This window comes from Panulirus ornatus, chromosome 59 (genome assembly GCF_036320965.1).
Source record: "Panulirus ornatus isolate Po-2019 chromosome 59, ASM3632096v1, whole genome shotgun sequence".
NCBI lineage: Eukaryota > Metazoa > Arthropoda > Malacostraca > Decapoda > Palinuridae > Panulirus > Panulirus ornatus.
The window spans coordinates 8,142,344-8,166,558 of record NC_092282.1 but is presented as its reverse complement, the minus strand read 5'-3'; the positions used below and the strand labels follow the sequence as shown (position 1 = coordinate 8,166,558).

The 24,215-nt window shown below is 38.9% G+C and overlaps 1 protein-coding gene across 45 annotated transcripts in view; it reads left to right on the top strand.

Annotated features, from left to right (window-relative positions):
* Positions 1-24,215, top strand: part of LOC139767191 (muscle calcium channel subunit alpha-1-like) — a 1,449,841-nt gene that overhangs the window by 1,344,713 nt on the left and 80,913 nt on the right. For all 45 annotated transcript variants that reach the window (XR_011717010.1, XM_071696301.1, XM_071696297.1 and 42 more), the window contains 2 exons: positions 9,712-9,849; positions 15,446-15,540. Coding sequence is in view for 44 of the 45 variants with exons in the window: in XM_071696301.1 (XP_071552402.1) it covers positions 9,712-9,849; positions 15,446-15,540 (233 nt within the window). In the remaining variant the exon portion in view is untranslated. The remainder of the gene's footprint in view (positions 1-9,711; positions 9,850-15,445; positions 15,541-24,215) is intronic.

Below are 24,215 nucleotides of genomic sequence, written 5' to 3'. Positions count from 1 at the left end.
ATGTAGTCTGTTGGGGATGAGAGAGCTTGGGAAGTGAGTCAGTTGTTGTTCGCTGATGATACAGCGCTGGTGGCTGATTCATGTGAGAAACTGCAGAAGCTGGTGACTGAGTTTGGTAAAGTGTGTGAAAGAAGAACGTTAAGAGTAAATGTGAATAAGAGCAAGGTTATTAGGTACAGTAGGGTTGAGGGTCAAGTCAATTGGGAGGTAAGTTTGAATGGAGAAAAACTGGAGGAAGTAAAGTGTTTTAGATATCTGGGAGTGGATCTGGCAGCGGATGGAACCATGGAAGCGGAAGTGAATCATAGGGTGGGGGAGGGGGCGAAAATCGTGGGAGCCTTGAAGAATGTGTGGAAGTCGAGAACATTATCTCGGAAAGCAAAAATGGGTATGTTTGAAAGAATAGTGGTTCCAACAATGTTGTATGGTTGCGAGGCGTGGGCTATGGATAGAGTTGTGCACAGGAGGGTGGATGTGCTGGAAATGAGATGTTTGAGGACAATATGTGGTGTGAGGTGGTTTGATCGAGTAAGTAGTGTAAGGGTAAGAGAGATGTGTGGAAATAAAAAGAGTGTGGTTGAGAGAGCAGAAGAGGGTGTTTTGAAATGGTTTGGGCACATGGAGAGAATGAGTGAGGAAAGATTGACAAAGAGGATATATGTGTCAGAGGTGGAGGGAAAGAGGAGAAGTGGGAGACCAAATTGGAGGTGGAAAGATGGAGTGAAAAAGATTTTGTGTGATCGGGGCCTGAACATGCAGGAGGGTGAAAGGCGGGCAAGGAATAGAGTGAATTGGATCGATGTGGTATACCGGGGTCGACGGGCTGTCAGTGGATTGAATCAGGGCATGTGAAGCGTCTGGGGTAAACCATGGAAAGTTGTGTGGGGCCTGGATGTGGAAAGGGAGCTGTGGTTTCGGGCATTATTGCATGACAGCTAGAGACTGAGTGAATGAATGGAGCCTTTGTTGTCTTTTCCTAGTGCTACCTCGCACACATGAGGGGGAGGGGGATGTTATTCCATGTGTGGCGAGGTGGTGATGGGAATGAATAAAGGCAGACAGTGTGAATTGTGTGCATGGGTATATATGTATGTGTCTGTGTGTGTATATATATGTGTACATTGATATGTATGGGTATGTATATTTGCAGTGTGGACGTGTATGTATATACATGTGTATGGGGGTGGGTTGGGCCATTCTTTCGTCTGTTTCCTTGCGCTACCTTGCAAACGCGGGAGACAGCAACAAAGCAAAATGAAAATAATGAAAATAATAATAATAATAATAATAATGATAATAATAATGATAACAAGAGGGCAAGTGACTGAGTTTGGAAAAGTGTGTGAAAGGAGAAAGTTGAGAGCAAATGTGAATAAGAGCAAGGTTACTAGGTTCTGTAATGTTGAGGGACAAGTTAAGTGGGATGTAAGCTTGAATGGAGAAAAATTAGAGGAAGTGAAGTATTTTAGATACCTGGGAGCAGACTTAGCAGTGGATGGAACCATGGAAGTGGAAGTGAGTCACGGGGTGTGTGTGTGTGTGTGTGTGTGTTATGGGAGCAATGAAGAATATGTGAAAGGAGAGAACATTATCTCAGAGAGCAAAACTGGGTATGTTTCAAGGAACTGTAGTTTCAACAATGTTTTATGGTTGCGAGGCATGGGCTATAGATAGGGTTGCATGGAGGAGGGTAGATGTGTTGGAAATGAAATGTTTAAGGACAATATGTTGTGTGAGGAGGTTTGATCAGGTAAGTAATGAAAGAGTAAGAGAGATGTGTGGAAATAAAAAGATTGTGGTTGAGAGAGCAGAAGAGGGTGTGTTGAAATGGTTTGGACACATGGAGGGAATGAATGAGGAAAGATTGACAAAGAGGATATATGTGTCAGAGGTTTACCCCAGATGTTTCATGTGCCCTGGTTCAGTCCATTGATAGCACATTGACCCCGGTATACCACATCGTTCCAATCCTTGCACTCTTCTCACCCTCCTGTATGTTCAGGCCCCGATTGTTCAGATTCTTTTCCACACCATCCTTTCATCTTCAATTTGGTCTCCTACTTCTCCTTGTTCCCTCCACCTCTGACACACATATCCTCTTTGTCAACCTTTCCTCACTCATTCTCTCCATTTGTCCAAACCATTTCAACACACCCTCTTCTGCTCTCTCAACCACACACTTTTTATTTCCACATATCTCTTTTACCCTTTCATTACATGCTTTATCAAACCACCTCACACCACATATTGTCCTTAAACATTTCATTTCCAAAACATCCACCCTCCTCTGTACAAACCTATCTACAGCCCATGCCTCGCAACCATACAACATTGTTGGAACTACTATTCCTTCAAACATACCCATTTTTGTTCTCTGAAATAACATTCTCTCCTCCCACACATTCTTCATTGCTCCCAGAACCTTTGCCCCCTCCCCCACACCATGACTCACTTCCGCTTTGATGGTTCCATTCGTTGCTAAATTCACTCCCAAATATCTAAAACAATTCACTTCCTCCATTTTTTCTCCATTCAAACTTATATCCCAATTTACTTGACCTTCAACCCTACAGAACCTAATAACCTTGCTCTTATTCACATTTACTCTCAACTTTCTCCTTTCACACACTTTTCCAAACTCAGTCACCAACTTTTGCAGTTTCTCACTTGAATCAGTCACCAGAGCTGTATTGTCATTGAACAACAACTAACTCACTTCCCAGGCCCTCTCATCCCCAACAGACTACGTACTGTTGGAGATGAGTGTTCAAAATACAGAGGCATAAGTTTGTTGAGTATGCCTGGGAAATTATATGGGAGGATATTGATTGAGAGGATGAAGGCATGTACAGAGCATCACATTGGGGAAGAGCATTGTGGTTTTCAGAAGTGGTAGAGGATATGTGGATCATAGATTTCCTTTGAAGAATGTGTCTGAGTAATACTTAGAAAAACAGGTGGATTTGTGTGTAGCATTTATGGATTTGGAGAAGCATATGAAAGAGTTGATAGAGATGCTTTGTGGAATGTCTTAAGAGTATATGGTGTGGGAATCTAAGTTGCTAGAAGCAGTGAAAAGTTTTTACCAAGAATGTAAGGTGTGTGTGCGAGTAGGAAGAGAGGAGAGTGATTGGTTCCCAGTGAATGTCAGTCTGCAGCAGGGGTGAGTGATGTCTCCTTGGTTGTTTAGTTTGCTTATGGATGGGGTGGTTAGGAAGGTAAATGCAAAAAGGCATGTGATAGAGTTGATAGAGATGCTCTGTGGAAGGTATTAAGAATATATGGTGTGGAAGGCAAGTTGTTAGAAGCAGTGAAAAGTTTTTATCGAGGATGTAAGGCATGTGTACATTTAGGAAGAGAGGAGAGTGATTGTTTCTCAATGAATGTTGGTTTGCGGCAGGGGTGCATGATGTCTCCATGGTTGTTTAATTTGTTTATGGATGGGGTTGTTAGGGAGGTGAATGCAAGAGTTTTGGAAAGAGGGGCAAGTATGCAGTCTGTTGGGGATGAGAGAGCTTGGGAAGTAAGTCAGTTGTTCGCTGATGATACAGCGCTGGTGGCTGATTCGGGTGATAAACTGCAGAAGCTGGTGACTGAGTTTAGTAAAGTGTGTGAAAGAAGAAAGTTGAGAGTAAATGTGAATACGAGCAAGGTTATTAGGTACAGTAGAGTTGAGGGACAAGTCAATTGGGAGGTGAGTTTGAATGGAGAAAAACTGGAGGAAGTGAAGTGTTCTAGATATCTGGGAGTGGATTTGGTAGCGGATGGAACCATGGAAGCGGAAGTGAATCATAGGGTGGGGGAGGGGGCGAAAGTTTTGGGAGCGTTGAAAAATGTGTGGAAGTCGAGAACGTTATCTTGGAAAGCAAAAATGGATATGTTTGAAGGAATGGTGGTTCCAGCAATGTTATATGGTTGCGAGGCATGGGCTATAGATAGAGATGTGAGGAGGAGGGTGGATGTGCTGGAAATGAGATGTTTGAGGACAATATCTGGTGTGAGATGGTTTTATCGAGAATGTAATGAAAGGGTAAGAGAGATGTGTGGTAAAATAAAAAGAGTGTGGTTGAGAGAGCAGAAAAGGGTGTTTTGAAATGGTTTGGTCACATGGAGAGAATGAGTGAGGAAAGATTGACAAAGAGGATATATGTGTCAGAGGTGGAGGGAACGAGGTGAAGTGGGAGACCAAATTGGAGGTGGAAAGATGGAGTGAAAAAGATTTTGAGTGATTGGGGCCTGAACATGCAGTAGGGTGAAAGGCATGCAAAGAATAGGGTGAATTGGAACGATGTGGTATACTGGGGTCGACGTGCTGTCAGTGGATTGAACCAGGGTATGTGAAGCGCTCCCAGAGCCTTCGCCCTCTCCCTCACCCTATGACTCACTTCCACATAAACATATTTATACTTGCTTGCCTTTATCCATTTCTGGCACCACCCCACCCCACAGGAAACAGCATCACCATCCCATACATCAGCAAGGTAGCGCCAGGAAAACAGATGAAAAAAAAAGACCCCATTTGTTCACACTCAATCTCTAGCTTTCCTGTTTAATGCACCAAAACTTAAGCCTGCTATCCATAACGAAGGTCCACAGACCTTTCAGATGGTTTCCCCATGGCCACTTCACATGCCTTGGTTCAGTCCATTGACAGCACATTGACCCCTGTATATCATATCGTGCTAATTTACTCCATCCTATGCATGCCTTTCACCCTGCTGCATGGTCAGGCCCTGAACACTCAAAATCTTTTCACTCCATCCTTCCCTCTTAGATATAGTCTCCCTGTTCTCCTTATCCCATCCACTTCTTACTCATATATCTTCTTTGTCATCCTCTCCTCACTCATTCTCTCCATATGTCTAAACCTTTTCTCCACATCCTCTTCAGCTCTCTCAACCAAAGCTTTTTTTCTTTTGCTGAAGCTCTCTCTTACCCTTTTATTACTTACTTGGTCAAACCTCTTCACATCACATATTGTTCTCAAGCATCTTATTACCAAAACATCTACTTACCTATGCACATCCTCATCTATGCCCCATGCTTTGCGTGCATACAACATTGCTGGGACAGCTATACCATTAAGCATACCCTTTTTCACCTTGCCAAATCATAACCTCTCTCTCCACACATTCTCTGGTGTTCCAAGAACATTCACCCCCCCCCCATCCTAAGACTTGGTTCTGCTTCCATGGTTCCATTTGCTCCCACATCCACTCCTAGGTATCTAAAGTGCTTCACTTTCTTCAAATTTTCTCCATTCAGACTTGCAGCTCAACAAACTGTCCCTCTACTTTGCTGATAATCTTGTATTAATTCACATTTACTCATCTTCCATCTATCACACACTCTTTCACACTCAGTCACAAGCTTTTGCAGTTTCACCTGTAAATCTGCCACCAGTGCTGTCATCAGCAAACAACAACTGACTCACTTCCCTGGCCTTCTCTTCCCTTATCTGTCTGTCTCTTTATGTCTCTAATTCCCATTCCCTTCATGAACTCCCATCAACATTGTGGTCACAACAAAAAAGTCTCCACTTATCCTTGTCCTTACATGCCTGCCTTACATACACCATTCCATGCATTTTTCCACCATTTATCTCCCTCCAGTACTCTTCCACTATATTCCCCACCAGTGCTGTCGTCAGCAAACAACAACTGACTCACTTCCCTGGCCTTCTCTTCCCTTATCTGTCTGTCTCTTTATGTCTCTAATTCCCATTCCCTTCATGAACTCCCATCAACATTGTGGTCACAGCAAAAGAGTCTCCACTTATCCTTGTCCTTACATGCCTGCCTTACATACACCATTCCATGCATTTTTCCACCATTTATCTCCCTCCAGTACTCTTCCCATATATTCCCCATGTCACAGATGATCCTCCTCTCACACCAACCCTCTTAATTGTACCATTATACACTCTACTTGTAAACTCCCCTTTTTGTATTCTTTTCACATGCTCACTCCATCTCAAAATATTGCTTCACCCACTCCTTCCTTTTACATTCCTTTATACCACATCTCTCATACACCCCATCATTCTTTTCTTCATTCCATCTAGTCGTACCACATGCTCTTCTCATGTCACAGATGATCCTCCTCTCACACCAACCCTCTTAATTGTACCATCATACACTCTACTTGTAAACTCCCCTTTTTGTATTCTTTTCACATATTCACTCCACCTCAAAATATTGCTTCACCCACTCCCTCCTTTTACATTCCATTATACCACATCTCTCATACACCCCATCATTCTTTTCTTCATTCCATCTAGTCGTACCACATGCGCTTCTCAAATAGCTCATTTCCACAGCCTGGATTCTTGACCTCTATGACTCTCTCCATGTCTATTTTTCAGGTGCAAAAGTCAGGGCCGGAAGAAATTAGGTTGTTCCTTAATCCTTTGTTCTTTTCCATACTTACACCTCTACCCTTCATCATTCTAATAAAGAATCCAATGACTCCTCTACCCTGTACTACTCTCTCCCATATCTCTATTTCTTTATTACCAAACTTGACCAAGATAGCCCTTGAATGCTTGAATTTCCTCATCTCTTCTAGTCTTTATCCCTCCATATCAGTAACACAGATTAGTAAATTTTCTTCTTTTGCTCGATAGAATTTTACAAAATCTACTCTTTCACCCTCTCTCCTTTCAAACTCCATTACTATACTTTTACTCACATTTATGTTCAATTGCCTCTGCTTACACAAGTCATAAAACACTCGCAACTTTCTGCAGCTCCACTTCACTCTCAGCAAGAAACACGGTATCATCCACAGACAGGCTTGTCACGAGTCACCATACTCACCACCACACTGTCTCTGCACTCCCATTGTCTTGCTTTCACTTTTCTTACCAGTCTATCCATATATATATGTTAAAAAGCCACAGTGACATCACACAGCCCTGCCTCACATACACATATATACCAAAACTTAAGCTCAATTCTCCATCCACTATTATGCATACATTTGCCACTCCATAGAAGGTTTTTACACCATCCAGCAGTTGTCCTCCAACTCAGCTTTCCTTAATACACCCACAAAGCATTCCTCTCAGCTCTGTCATATGCTTTCTCCAGATCCATAAAAGCTGCATACAGCTTCTTACCTTTCACTAAATACTTTCAAAGAGTCATTTTCACCAAAAAATATGATCCACACATTCCCTATCTTTCATAAAACCTCCATGCTTCTCACTTATTATGCATTCAGTGACTTCTATCACTCTGTCAATCAGCAGTCTTGCTTTCACTTTTCCTGGTATACTTAACAGACTTATTCCTCTATAATTGTTCCATACATCCATAGCACCTTTTCTTCTGAATAAAGGAACAGTGATAGCTTTCATCCAATCCTCAGGCACAAGCTTTTGTTTCCATAGTAACTTATATATCAAATGCATCCACTCTGTCACACTTTCTCCTTCATACTTCAACATTTCAGCTATAATTCCAATCCACTCCAGGTGCCTTTCCTTCTTAGTACCTCATTATTGTCCCTTTTTGCCTCCCTCCTTGCTATAGGACCCTGCACTTGTATCTTTTTTCTTTCCATTCTCCTTACCCATGCATGTTGCAACTGCTGCTTCACCTTCCCCCACTTTCATCAGTTTTTCAAAATACTCTTTCCATCTTCCTTTCACTTCCTCCTTTTAATTCAACAACTCCCCTTCCTTACTTCTCACATTAACATTTTTACTCATACCTCCACCTCTTTCCTTTTTCACCTTCTTCCAGTCCAATTTCTTATTTTCTCTAAACTTTTCACTCAACTTGCTTCCAAAATCTTCATCTACTCATTCTTTGCTTTCCTCTGTCAGCTTCTTAACATTCCAGTTCCACATCTATTCTTCCTTCCTCCTTTGTTGAACTTCCAATGGTACACTCCTTTCGAGCAATCTACCGTAGCCTTTTTCTTCTCTTCCACAGCGTTTCTAATCTCATCCCTCCATCATACATTTCTCTTTTTATTCTTATATCTCATGATCATGTACCAAACTACTAATACTACAACCTCTAACAGTCTCTCTCTAGATATTGTAAACACCTCATTTACACACGACTGCATTCCTTCATTTACTGCCCTTTGGTCACCCTTCTTTCATACTCCTTGCATTCTTTCTGATTCATCTTCTCGCTTGCCAACACTTTTACCCTTCCAGTCTTTATACCATACCTCCACTCCTCCCTAATCCTCATCTTCACAAGAACCACGGAATGGTGAAAGTCTCATCACATACCACCTTTGCATTTATATCACCCATTGCAATCACCTTTCTCTCCTTATCAAAACCATTCATACAGTCATTCAAATTTCTCCAGAAATTCTTCATTTCATCCTCACTTCGAACAATTTTCATATTTGCAGTTGCAAATACACATTCCCATGCAGACATCACTTTTCCAATCTTTCCTTTCACTCACATTATTATTGATCCATTCCATCCATGCTGTGTAACGCCTTGCCATGCTCTTGGTGATAGAACAATTGTACATCCTTCTGTCCCTCATCCCTGATATTTTTTGTTCATTCCCATCCATGCCACTCCTTCCATGCCCTCTTATAACTTGCATTCTTCATATTCAGTTTTATTCCATACACCCTACCCAAGGTATGGGTTTCCCCAGTCCTCAACACATCCAATCTATAATTCAAATTTCTCTACAGGCTCCCTCCTTTTACTCTCACCAGGCATCCTATTTATATTCAGAGCCATCACCTTTAGCCATCCGTCCCTTTTAATCCCTGTCAAAACTGGTAGACTTCAATGCTGCTACTTGGCCTTTTGTACCTAACCCTGACAGGCCACTGGCTGAGGGCAACTCTAGTGCATTGTTTCCTAGAGAAAGTGAGGCTCTCAATTCGTCAGACTGCAAATTGTCCCTTCTTTCTAAGTCTCTTGCATTTATCTCCCTTACTGCTGCATCCATAAACAAATTCATCAAGCATGGTGACATCACATAACCCAGCTACAGACCATCTTTCACTTAGGATGACACTCTCCTCTATTCCTGCTCACACATGTGTATTATGCCCTTGATAAAAACGTCTCTGCTTCTAGCAGCTTTCCTCCCACACCATATATTTTTAAGACCTTCAAAACAAGGCATCTCTGTCAACCCTGTCATATGCTTTCTCCAGATTCATAAATGCACATACAGATCCTTCTGTTTCCTTAAGTGCTCCTCACACACATTCTTTAAAGCAAACACCTGAATCACACATCCTCTGCCATTTCAGAAAGCACATTGTTCCTCCCACATATGGTGATGCTCTGTACATGAGTTAATTTTCTGTATATATATATTGTATGTTATTTTCATTGCCTAGATAACGTTATGAGTATTATTTAGTACTTTATTTCCTTTATTTATATAAAATTTTGAGCATATTTTTTCCTCAGTCTCTTACTCCATATTTATATGGAAATGGATTTGATACTGCATGAATTTTTGGTACCTATCTTGTGCTATATCCTAGCCGTTCCATACCATAAAATAAGATAGTTGCTGACACGGTATTCTATTCATGAGTTGTATGTCTTATCTACTAATTTCTAAAATATTATTACAGAGAAGTTTACAAATACAAATCTGTGTAGCTAGAATTGTTGTAAAATTATTTACCTTTTCCATAATGAAAGCTCATTTATTTTTGTGAAATTATTTCAGAAGATTGATCTTGACATTTTTATTATAGTTGAAGATGATGTTACTGTGGGCAAGTTCTATGCCACCTTTCTTATCCAAGATTACTTTAGAAGATTTAAGAAGAAGAAGCAAGAAATAAAGGAACAAATTGACAAGGACACCTCCAACACTGTCACTCTTCAGGCTGGTGAGTTGTTAACACTCAGGGAGAATATGCTTGCTAGATGGTGAATGAATAGATCATCTGTTAGGTTGTAAAATGGTAAAGTACAAGAGAGCAGTGATCCCATCCTTTTATTTGCTATAGCACATCTTAAGATATGAAGAATTTTTGATGCACAACTAGTGTCATTGCCTGAATTAACCTCCAACAGTATTTTTATTATTCTTAGAACCTAATAATTGTTAAAATAACCACTGAATTCTAATATGTTTAATAGCATAAATAGTTTACAATGAAAACAGTATTTCTACATGCATGCTATTGAAATACAACATATTCCGTAGGTATAGTACTTGTCTTTCTGAATATGACCTTCAACAAGGAATTGAACAAATTTAAGTAAAAGATAAGAAGTATGCATCTCTCAGTATAAAAATTTATACAAACAGAAAAGAAATTTCCATCTTTTGGTAAAAGCATGAATTTCACAGTGTGACAGTTTAAATTTATAAAAGAAAAAAAACATATTTCTTTATGAATGATAAATAGATGATTTATTTCATGAGGTGAAAATTCATGGATAGTGAAATATACTGACAGAAAAAACAGGTTGAAATCAGTCCTAGATGAACCAAGAATCAGTAGTTATGTTATGCAAGTGGACTCGCATGCCAGTTCTAAGCTTTTAGTGCCTTACCCCTGACAGGCCACTGGCAGAGGGCAGCTCTAGTGCAGTGTTTCCCAGAGGCAGCAGGGCTCTCAGATTGTCCAAAAAACTAAAATTTCAGTACACCTTAAGTGTTTTTCTGTTTGAAAACTTATACAGAAACCCCTCTGGCCAATGGATTTTTTTTTATAATTGAACCGAGTAGAGAAAGTCCTAATAGAATTAGCTCTAGAACTATAGTAAAATCATGCAACATGATTTGAATCAAGTAAACCCCTTTTAAAAACAGAAATTAAGTATACGCAAGAAATTAAACAATATGAGGGAAGACACTATAACCAAAAACCAGCTGAGGACAAATGAAAAACTGAGAATCCTTGGAAGATAACATATAGAGTGTAATAAGAGAAAACTCAAGAATGAAAGTGAATTATGTCAGTGAATACACAGTTGATAACAACACCATCATGATAGATGTGTCAGAAACTTGGCTTAATGAAAAAGTGAAAGATGAAGCAAACTTGGACAGTTTGAAATATTTAGAGCGGATAGAACCAAATTCATACAAGTAGATGTAACAGGGGTCTGACAAGGTTTTTTGCAACACTGTACTTTACATTCTTTTAGGTTAAATTTCATTAACCATGTTTCCAACTATTTTTCAAGTCTGTTTAGATCCCCTTATAAGCTGATGCAATCCTCCTCACTTTTCATTTCACTCATGACCTTTGCATCATCTGCAAACATTTTCAGGTAGGATTCCATATCTTTATGCAAGTTATTAACATAGATCAAGAGTAATGGTCCCAGAACCGATTCCTGTGGCACTCTGCTGGTCACTTCAACCCATATGGAAAAGGATCCTTTAACATGTGTCCTTTGTTATCTTCCACTGAGATAATCCTCCATCCATCATAAGAGTTTCCCTCTTATTTTTGCCTTATGATTCAGCTCTTTAATCATTTCCCCATGCGGTATAGTGTCAAATGCTCTCTGACAGTCCTGATACAGGCTGTCCACCCAGCCTTCCTTTTAGTCCAGGACTGAGCTCACTATCTCATAGAACTCTAAGAGGTTAGTTACACATGACTTCCTTTCCCTAAAGTCATGCAGTCTCTCATTTAGTAGAAAGTCATCATCTAGTTTCCTAATAACCTTTTCCAAAACCTTGAACACTACACTCGTTAGTGAGACTAGTTTATAGTTTAATACCTGTTTCCTGTTCCTTTTTCTTGTCTTATATATAGGTATGATGTTTACCCTTTTCCATTCCCTTAGCACTTTGCCTCCAGTGACATCTTGACCAGTAGTTCAAATGATTTATCTGACACATCTCTACTCAAATTTGGCTCATGTAGTGAAATTTCTTCAGGACCATTAGCTTTGCATGAGTCAAATCCTTTTAGTATTCTGTTGATATCTTTTCTCAATATTTCATTGATTTCTGATACCAATTCCCCATTCCATCTCACCAGTGTTGTGTGTGCGTGTGTTTCATATTTTGCTTAATCATGCATGAGAGTGAGATGTGCATAACTGAGCATTGCTTGACTGTATGTGTTTAATGTGTTAACCTAGACCTTATTACTTCAACTATCTCTGTGTATCTATACACAGTGAAATGGCTTTAATTTGGCATTTTCTAGTTTGGAAACTTGCATGTTCAGAAAAAAACAGAATTAGACATATTTTGGCTAAACTTTCATGGTTTAAAAAAGTGCCACTCTGCTGTTAGGTGCTGTGATTGTTTGGGTACTCCACAATCAGCCACTGTACCTTGTGGCTTATATTCATAGACATTACCTAGTGACTGTGTTTGTACTCATGTTTATGCATTCATACACTTTTGGGTTGTTTTTCATTTAATTTACAGTAAAACACAGTTGAACAATATACAAAACAATTATTAAGACTAACAAATAAAGCAAAGACAGAGAATATTATTGTATAATTGAAGAAGAGATCACCTTCTCTTGAGTTATACTGCCATCAGCTATTGCAACAACATGAGCTTATGCCTGACATAGTGAATCATTTTTGTATGTACATACATATTGACTTAGAAACTAAGCAAAAATACAGGATGTTATGATATGATACAAGAAGAGAGCACTTCACAATGAGTTCAGCTGCAGTTGGCCTTTGTAACAGTGTTGTCACACAGTTAATGGAGTGATTCATTTTGCATGTACAGTCATGGTCATTTTATACTTATGGGTCATGCAGTTTACTGCAGAATGTAATAGAATAATATCGAGAGCAATTTTTAAGCCAAAGAAACTGTGCAAAGATAGAGAATATTATATAATTGAAGAGATTGCTTCACATTGAAATCAGCCACAGTCAGCCATTGTAACAGCAGATTCACTCACCAAACTTCATGCTTATGGTTCTTGTGATTTACTGTTAAATTAATAAAAGTTGCTAGAAGCAGTGAAAAGTATATATCAAGGATGTAAGGCATGTACATGAGGAGAAAGAAAGGAAAGTGATTGGTTTCCAGTGAATGCTGGTTTGCAGCAGGGGTGCATGATGTCTCCATGGCTGTTTAATTGGTTTATGGATGGGGTCATTAGGGAGGTGAATGCAAGAGTTTTGGAGAGAGGGGCAAGTATGCAGACTTTTGTTGATGAGAGGGCTTGAGAAGTGAGTCAGTTGTTGTTCGCTGATGATACAGAGCTGGTGGCTGATTCGGATGAGAAACTTCAGAAGCTGGTGACTGAGTTTGGTAAAGTGTGTGAAAGAAGAAAGTTGAGAGTAAATGTGAATAAAAGCAATGTTATTAGGTTCAGTAGTGTTGAGGGACAAGTTAATTGGGATGTTAGTTTGAATGGAGAAACACTGAAGGAAGTGAAATGTTTTAGATATCTGTGAGTGGATTTGGCTCAGATGGAACCATGGAAGTGAAAGTTAATCACAGGGTGAGGGAGGGGGCAAAGGTTCTGGGAGCCTTGAAGACTTTGTGGAAGGCAAGAACGTTATCTTGGAGAGCAATAATGGGTATGTTTAAAGGAATAGTGGTTCCAACAATGTTGTATGGTTGCAAAACATGGGCTATAAATAGGGTTGTGCAGAGGGGGGTGGATGTGTTGGAAATGAAATGTTTGAGGATAATATGTGGTTTGAGGTGGTTTGATCATGTAAGTGATGAAACAGTAAGAGAGATGTGTGGAAATAAAAAGAGTGTGGTTGAGAGATCAGAAGAGTGTATTGAAATGGTTTGGTCGCATGAAGAGAATGAGTGAGGAAAGATTGATAAAAAGGATATGTGTCGGAGGCGGAAGGAACAAGGAGAAGTGGAGACCAAATTGAAGGTGGAAGGATGGAATGAAAAAGATTTTGAGCGATCGGGGCCTGAACATACAGGAGGGTGAAAGGTGCGCAAGGAATAGAGTGAATTGGAACGATGTGGTATTCCAGGGTCGACGTGCTATCGTTGGATTGAACCAGGGCATGTGAAGTGTCTGGGGTAAACCTTGGAAAGTTTTGTGGGGCCTGGATGTGGAAAGTGGAGCTGAGGTTTTGGTGCATTACACATGACAACTAGAGACTGAGTGTGAATGAATGTGGCCTAGTGTTTCCTGGCCCTACCTCGCACACACACAGGGGGAGGGGTTGCGATTTCATGTGTGGCAGGGTGGTTACGGGAATGGATGAAGGCAGTAAGTATGGATATGTACATGTGTATATATGTATATATCTGTGTATATATTTGTATGTATACATTGAAATGTATAGGTATGTACATGTGCATGGGTAGGCATTTATGTATATACATTTGTATGTGGGTGGCTTGGGCCATTCTTTCGTCTGTTTCCTTGCACTACCTTGCTAACATGGGAGACAGTGACTAAAAATGATATGAAAAAAGAAACAATTATGAAGACTAAGGAACTAAGAAAAATGTGAATGATATTGTGTAATTGGAGAAACCATTTCCTCACAATGAGTTCAGCCATGGTTGGACATTGTAATTGTGGGGACACAGGATAGTGATTGTTTTTATATGTACATATATGTACTCTCATGTTTACCTTACATTTACAGGTAGTGTAATTTACTGCAAAGTTTTGTATAGCAATATATTAAACAGTTAATAAGACTAAGAAATTAAGAAAAAATATAGAATTTTATTGAGTAATTGAAGAAGAGAACACTTCCTCGCAAAGTCAAGTTCACCCACACTCAGCTGTTTTAACAGCATGGGCACAAGGATTACATAGTGACTCACATCTATATGTACACCTTACAGTCATGGTTCATGTATTGTATAACAAACTTCCAAAACCCTTGAAAGCATTGACTATCTATTGTCTGGATAAATTGTTAACCTGGCAACTTCTTGGTCCCAACCATTCCAAACTAAAGACATTTCACTACATTTATCTGTCTACCTGTGTTTCTTTATATTTACCTCTCTGCCAAGAAGTGGCAATGAAGTTCATTAGTTATGGAGACTCAATTGCTGTGGCCACCCTCTTGAGGGAGTTCTAGTTGGGAACAGGCATCAGAGATATAGACAGATAGATAACCTAGAATTTTATCTCTCTATTACCACATAATCTGTTCTCATTTCCATGGAGGGAATCAGATACATACACCCTCTTAGGTTAGTTAAACATCCTAGCCAGTGTCTTAAAGTGAAACATGAATTTTTTCCTGCATATTTTGACCTTAATTTTAATGCTTTAGTATGTGTATGATGTAACACAGGTAAACTGCTTTGATTTCAATATATTTTTTTGGTATTGTTAGCAACTTTTGTACAACACATGAAATTAACTATAGGAAAAGAAATCTGATATTCTTGGTATGGGCTGAAAGGAGGATGTAAGTCAGTTGTGAGGCTGAATTACAGCTACTGGAGAAGTAATGACGGTAATCAAAAGAGTTTAGAGAAAAACTCAAAAACCAGAGTTCTGTATAACTCTAGAAATATAATTGTTTCCGTAGGTTTGAGAACTTTGCATGAGGCAGGGCCAGAGCTGAAACGCGCCATCTCTGGTAATCTGGATGAAATGCGTGATGATGACATTCCCACGCATAGGGTAAGCTTTCTTAGGTTATTCTGTTGTGTCTCCTTTTTTCATGTAACATTTGATAATAGGTGAATAATGTGAAGGTTTATGATGTTCTTAAGGTTGAATCTCACGTCTAATATCATGGCTATTGAGTCATACATCAGAGAATCAGGTATAATAGTCCCACTGATCAACTAACTAAACGTACAGTTTTGAAGTTGATCTATGGTACTTAAAATTGTTCTTCAGATTATGAGTTGTAGTGGTTTATGGGCCACAGTAAAAGATAATTCACTCATATTAATTCTATAATTTGGCTCAGGTAAGGATATTATTTGTAGGCTTTAGTAGAGAATGGCTTCATGTTGGCTTGAATGTTGGAACTTAAGAATGAATTAAGGTATATTATTTTTGGTTATCTATATAGTCTAGTGTCACTGCACATAAGACATATTTTTTTCAGAAATATAATCTATTTGAATTATATATCACATCAAGTTATTTGAAAATAATTGCTTTACTCAGCTGTCACATGATTGGTTGAAAACTTTAAGACTTAGAGTTAACCACACTTATTATGTTACTGCTGCCATAGCCACAGCCAGTAGTATTTTTCATAAGATGCTTATACCTGATAAAATTTTTTCCAGTGAGCAGTGATCAAATCATTGCTAATGTTCTGGCCTAATGTAGCCAAGTTTATATTATTAACAGCTATTTCAGTTTTACAGATTATGTTTAAAGGTAACTATGGCCATTTGTGATTTTTATCATCAGTTGAAGTACAGTCAGAACTATCTGTGGTTACAGTTTATGGAATATTATCATGTTGTAACCTGGTGTAATTATGACTTGTATTACTGAAAGAGTTTTGTTCTTTAGATCCTAATTAAATATAAGTTTTCAGTCAATCAGAGTAATTATATAGCTTTTGTAAAGACTCATTTTATTTTATTTGAGATTTATTTTGAATCATCAAACTAGTCTCACATACATAAGATGCCCATTTATCATGAATATTTCAAAAACAAGTAAATATTATTTACAGAAACTGAACCAGATACTTGATTGTATTGAACTGCACAGTATTTTTATAGTTTCTATCTAATGTTCGATAATTGTTACAAAAGCTAATGCTGAATAGCGCTGAAAGAAATGATTAATTCAGTACTAATTGAAATGCATATGATACCCATTTTTTTCTTTCCTATTTGTTGTGTGCATTAAGGATAACAAATTTATGATGAGGCCTTAGTTTGATGAATTTGTACAGCAGGTGCTAGTTCTGTTACTCCACAATCATCTGTGCTGCCGCTGCATAAGAAGGTAGAATTGTTTAACACCTTGTACCTCACCTTACACTGGCTTGATCCTTGAGTGAACCAATGACAGTATGTTCATCTGTTAACTGGTGATCATGATTTAAGTGGGAAGGCAATAATCCCATAGTGCACTTGATTTATAGGGATTGAGAGAGGTAAACAAATAGAGAGTGAAAATTAGAAAGATGGAAATCTGAAACATGTGACATATAAGAGAAAAAGATGAACAAACTTGGTCTCTGGCATGATAAAAGACAAAAAAGAAAGGAGAAAGAGATGAGGATATTCTAAGATTATCAAGAACTCTTACTTCACTTGCATACACTGGAACCTTTAAGATCATTAGAGACATTAAAGAATTTCTTCCTGCACTTATTACTAGCCAATTGAGATTTGTGCTTATGATTTTTGGTGACAGTTGAGAACATAGACCTCCTTAACTGAAAAGTCATTCTGTTTAATGTAGTAGTTCTCTCTTTCTCAGTAAATGGTCAGCAGGTGCTCACCAGTCATCAGCAAGAACAACACAAATCCACCATCCCAGTCACATACTGGCTTGTTTGACTAGCAGTTAGCCCCATTCCTTAGTTGACAGCATGCATAACAGCAGGAAACACAGTAACATCTCAGTTGTGGAGAAGCAGGCAGTTACTGCTGTAAAGCAAGAAAAAGCTATGGTATTATGATCTTATTGAAAGAAGGGTATTACAGGGTCTGCTTGAATCATTATTAATGTCGTTTATCTCATCCAAGCTGTTTGAGCTCTAGAGATGGTATCAGAGTGTCACATAATGAAGTTCTTCACATCTTCATTGTCTCTGTTAGATTTTTGCAGTCGTGCAAGCTTCCTATGCTTCACAAGAGGTCACTGGCTTTTTAATTATTCAGAGCTTCTCTGGCTTTGCAAGTATCACAAACTTCATAAGCTTGAAAAAGTTTTACAAGTGGGTTGACCAGACTTGAGATGTATATTCTGATTAGGCTAGTAAATGCTTTAAAAGATCTTACTTTCATGTTCTTAAATGCAATTTTACTGTTGATCAACAACAAACAATATGCTTCCTAAACAAATCTAATGTTTTCTGACAGTCAGGTGTGTACTGTACTGTATTGAAATTAAGTTTCTTTCAAAAATATATTTCTGTAACTAGTTTTCTTTCAAGATTAATATCTTGGCTAAACTTCCTTTAACCTTATCCTATCATATTTTTGTTTTTAGTTGGGTTTAGCTTCATAATCATGATGGCATATCTTCACCTTCTACTTTAGGGTGCTCCATTATATATTGGTAGAGGAAACTTTCTATGATACATCCTTAGCATATATTTGATGATATTTTTCTGCACCTATACTAACCCAAATATTCCTTGTTAATATCTTCTTGGGGAAATTAATCGTTTTTAATACTTTTTCATCACCAAGAAGGATTTGTTTTGCTGCCCTTAGCACCATTCTGATTGTGCCCTCAGTATTTTCAGTAAATACTGTTCTTTTTAATTTTCTTTGAGAGGATTTTACACTATGCTATTCAGTTATTTCTTTACATTACATTTTTCTTAATGTACTCTGAAAAGACAATTATCCACCAGAAGTATCTAAAACTTTAGGTTCCTCCATCAGAAGGACCATACCCTTTGTCCTATGTTTTTTCCTTCCTTCTTTGGTACAGTGTATCCTCCAAGAAAGATTAGATTTGATTCCATTCTCTGGTAAGCTTCTTTACCATTATCTTTTTGGATAACCTGATGTTTGCATGCATGAATACCACCTTTCTGTTATACCCTATTTTAAGGGTAATCTCTACTAGTCCTCTTTTGTTTAAGTTATGATTTCCAGCTCCTCTTGTTTTATAAATTTCAGATATTGCTTTCTGATGTCTATATTGTGGTCTGCATGTACCACCCAGGTGTCTTCTGTAATGTGGCCTGCTTTTCCCACCCTGATGTCTTCCCTGATTTGGTCTGCATGTACCACCTGGATGTCTCCCTGGGTGTTTCCCATAATGTGGTTTGCATGTACTACCTGGATGTCTCCCTGGGTGTTTTCCATTATGTGGTCTGCAGGCACTGCCTTGGTGTCTCCCTGGGTGCTTCCCATAATGTGGTCTGCATGTACCACTCAGATGTCTCCCTGGGTGTTTCCCATAATGTGGTCTGCATGTACTACCCAGATGTCTCCTGTAATGTGGTCTTCATGTACCACCCAGTTGTCCCCTGTAATGTGGCCTTTATGACCACCTGGATGTTTCCCGTAATGTAGTCTGAAAGTCCATCCAGTTGTTTCCCATTATATGGTTTGTATGTACCATCTGGGTATTTCCCATAAAGTGGTTTGCATGCATCATCCAAATGTTGCCTGTAATTTAGTCTCCATGTACCACCTGGGCCTTTCCTGTAATGTGGTCTACATGCACTCCCTGGATATTTCCAGTAGTGTGGTTTACATATACCACCCAGATGTTTCCCATGATATGGTCTCATTTACCATCCTGTAATGTGGTCTGCATGTGTCACCCACTTGTCTCCTGTAAAGTGGCCTGCATGGCCACCTGAAAGTTTCCTGTATTGTGGTCTGCATGTACCACTTGGGTGTTTTCCATCATGTGGTCTACATGTAAAACTTGGATATTTCTCCGTGAAGTGGTCTGTATGTACCACCTGGGTGTTTCCCATAATGTGGTCTGCATATACCACTTGGGTGTCTCCCCTGATGTGCTTTGCACATACCACCCAGATGTCTCCTGTAATGTGGTCAACATGACCATGTGGATGTTTCCTGTAATGTGGTCTGCAAGTACCACCTGGGTGTTTCCTGTAATGTTGTCTGAATGTGCCACACAGATATTTTCCTGTAATGTCCTCTGCATGTACTACCTGGTGTCTCCCATGATGTGCTTTTATGCTGACAACCCCTAATCCTATTCAAGAAGAGTCATCTAACATGTGACCTATGTTCCCTTCCACCATGTTAAGTTTTTGTTCCATCAGAGGAGTCTCTCCTTTATGCCAACCTGAAAATCCAATTGCCAGCCTCCAATATATTTCAGAGTCAGAAACCTTTTGAGAGTTCAGGAGTACACAATCTTCTCATCTGTCTCACCTCTCTGAAATGGAGCTCTCTCACTCATAGAAGTTCATGAATTACATCCTTTCCCTAAATTGATGTTGTCTCTTTCGTAAGTAGTTTTTCCTTTGTGAGTAATCATCCATTTGCTTTCTTACTATCTTCTTCAGTTTTTTTACAGACCACACATCTCAGAAATACTAGTCTGTAATTCAGTTGAATCATTGCGTGTATGTTCATTTACCTCTTCCAGGGTCTGTTAGCACTGTAGTGAATCCAGTTACTTTTATTCAGGAAAGTCACAGACTGTCTTACAGTGGTTAATATAGGTAGTCTGGCATAAGTTTTAGAGTACTTGATTACTTGTAGAATTTCCAAAACCCTAGCATTCAGTTGCCACATGTGTAGTGTTTTAGCTTTTTGCATTTACTTGGGTTAAACTTCATTGACCATATATCAGACCAGTTCTGAAATTTCTCTAGGTTACTGTGCAGGTTGATGCAATTATCATTTCTTACTTCTGTTATGATCTCAGTATTATCACAAAACACACTCAGATATGAATCCAGTCTTTCTCGTTCATCTGGCAAGTTTTTTGTATGTACTGAGTATAAAAGTGGCCTGAAGGCTGAACCCTGTCAAACCACTGGCTACCCCTTACTTATTTGGAATTTGCTCCTCTGACATGTGTCCTCTGTTCTCTTCCAGTTGGATAATTTTCAGTTCATCAAAGTAATGTCCTTCACTGTTTGCATGAAAATCCAGTTTCTTAACCAGCCTTCAGTGTGGAACAGAATGAAATACCTTCTGGCATTCAAGATTGGGATCCGTTCATTTATCTCTTTCACGTCAAAAATAAAGCTTAATATGTCTTAAAACTTTAGAGGCATTGTTATGCATGACATTTTTCTTGGGACCTGTTATGCTTCTCTTATCCTGTAACTAACTCTGTGACATCTTCACAATAGGTATGCAACTCATGTTATATGTAAATTTGTAAAACCTAGTGAATCAAGTAAGCAGATGGATTTGTTAATCTAGCATATTGAATAGAAAATGCAGAATATTTACCCATAGTTTTAGAAATTACAGATTTATATCACAGAAGTGCTATACAACAATTTTGTCTTCAATTGAGTATGGTATGTGTTTTCCCAAGGGACTTCTTTGTTTCTGTGGTAACTCCTGTTGTTTCTAGTTGGTACTTACATACTTGTACTGTATGGAGACAGAGTTTTGCACTTGTTGGGCCCCATCTCTCGAACACTCTCTGCTATCATGCAACCTCGTAAATGTATGTATACTGTGTGCAGTAACCATATCATCAGATGATCTGTTCCATTCATCCACCACTCTTATGCTATCAGAGTATCTCTTTACATCCATTTATACAAGTTTCTTCTTCAGTTTCATGTTATATCCTCTGGTTGCTCTATCCCTACATCTCTGAAAGAACTGCCCACTGTCCACTTTGTCAATTTCTTTTAAAACTTAAAGGTTGTGATCAGGTCACCCCTCACTCTTCTTTCTTCCAAGGTGGGTATATTTAAAGCCTCTAGCCTTTCCCTGTAGCTTAGCCCTCTTAATTCTGGTACCATCTGTGTTTTCCTTCCCTGGACCATATTTCTGAGCTCTTTATGTTTCTTTAGGTTTGGTTATCAGACTTGAGAAGCATATTCTAGTTTTGGCCTTATGTAAGAAATGGATATCTTGCTAAATATCTCTTTATCCATGTACTTAAAAGCTATTCCAATACTTGCCAGCAGACAGTTTGTCTTCTTAACTTTTCTAATACGGGACTCTGGTGTCTACTCCCAAGTCCTTCTCACATTCAGAATGGTACAACATATTTCCTGTTACTTTATAATTATATTGAGGCTGTCTTTTGCTTTTCCCATCCTCATTGCTTTATGCTTGACTGAGATGAATTTCACAAACTGCATTTCAGACCAACTTGGAGTCTGTTTGGTCCCCTTGTAAACTGATGCAATCCTCCTCATTTTTCACTTACTTCTTGACCGTCCCATCATCTCCAAACATATTTGGGTAGAATTCCATACCTTTTTTCAAGTCATTCATATAGATCAAAGAGAGTAACAATCCCAGAACCAAACCCCTGTGGCACTCTGCTGGACAATAAACCCATATGGAAAAGGCTTCTCTGAAATATATCTTTTGTTCCCTCCCACTGAGATAATGTCCTATCCATTGTAAGAGTTTCTCCTTTATTCCTGCTTTGTGATATAACTTCTTATTCACCCTCCTGTGCAGTACAGTGTCAGATGCCTTCTGGCATTCCAGACATAGAAGTCTAACCAGCCATCCCCTTTGTTAGTTACACAAGACCTTCTTTCCCCAAAACCATGCTATCTCTCATTCAGGAAATTTCTCCTCCATAGAAAGTCATCGACTTGCTTTCTGATTGTCTTTTCCAGAAATTTACACACCTTATTCATTTGTGTGACTAGTCTGTAGTTCAGTGTGTTCCCAGTCTCCTTTCTTTAGCACAAGTATGATGTTTGCCCTTTTCTTTTCCCATGGCACTATGCCTCTCCCTAGTAACATCTTGAACAGTAAACCAAGTGGTTTACCTTGTGTATCTGCATACCTTAGCATAGATAATGAAATTTCATCAGTACCATAAGTCTTGTTTGGGTCACATCATTTTGCTATTCTGTATCCTGGCTAATCAATTCATTCTATTTCCCAATCTGTATTACCATAGAGATTGAGGTTTGTTTAGTTTCTACAATTACATCTCTTTATTTCCTGTCACTTTTCTGCTCTTCTAATGTCCTCTTTTATCACATATTCACACTTGGTGTATCCTACATAAAGTTTTCAACATCCATGATATGATGAGTGAAGATAAGATCTAGTAATGATGGTGTATAAGTTTTTCTCATCCTAGCATGCTCCCTGACATGTTGGTAGAATAGGATATTTTTCTGTATAGACTCTGAAACATATGTCTCCATGACTCCCTGTCACCCTTAAGAATCCTTATTCCTGCAATTTGTCTCTTTATAATTGAATTCTTCCATTATCAGTACTTTTCCATTTGTTCGAGTTTGTTACAGTTTTTCAGATTGTATGATAACACCACTATGTTCTTCTTCCCTACCATTACCAGTCTCATAAGTATTGTCTGAATTGGCAGTTTTCCACTATTGAAATTTCAGGCTTTCTTTTATTAAGAGAGCTACTCATACCCCTTCTATAACTTCTCTTTCCTTCTTGGTTCCAACAATGTTATATGGTTGTGAGGCATAGGCTGTAGATAGTGTTGTGTCGAGGAGGGTGGAAGTGTTGGAAATGAGATGTTTGAGGACAATATGTGGTGTGAGGTGGTTCGAGTAAGTAATGAAAGGGTAAGAGAGATGTGAGATCATAAAAAGAGTGTGGTTGAGAGAACAGAAGAGGATGTATTGAAATGGGTTGGTCACGTGGAGAAAATGAGTGAGGAAAGATTGACAAAGAGGATATATGTGTCAGAGGTGGAGGGAACAAGGGGAAGTGGGAGACCAAATTGGATGTGGAAGGATGGAATGAAAAAGATTTTGAGCGATCTGGGCCTGAACATACAGGAGGGTGAAAGGCATGCAAGAAATTAAGTGAATTGGAACGATGTAGTATACTGGGGTCGACATGCTGTCAATGGATTGAACTAGGGCATGTGAAGCATCTGAGGTAAACCAGTTTTGTGGGGCCTGGATGTAGAGAGGGAGCTGTGGTTTTGGTGCATTACACATGACAGCTAGAGACTGAGTGTGAACGAATGTGGTCTATGTTGTCTTTTCCTAGCTCTACCTCGCATGCGCGAGGGGGGAGGGGGGGTGCAATTTCATGTGTGGCGGGGTGACGATGGGAATGGACAAAGGCAGCAAATATGGATATGTAAATGTGTATATATGTATATGTCTGTGTATGTATATTTATTTATTTATTATACTTTGTCGCTGTCTCCCGCGTTAGCGAGGTAGCTCAAGGAAACAGACAAAAGAATGGCCCAACCCACCCACACACTCATATACATACCTATACATTTCAATGTATATATATGTATATGTATGTGTATGTTGAAATGTATAGGTATGTATATGTGCGTGTGTGGGCGTTTATGTTTATACATGTGTATGTGGATGGGTTGGGCCTCACACACCTCACACCACATATTGTCCCCAAATATTTCATTTCCAACACATACACCCTCCTCCACACAACCCTGTCCATAGCCCATACCTCACAACCATATGACATTGTTGAAACCACTATTCCTTCAAACATACCCATTTTTGCTCTCCGAGATAATGTTCT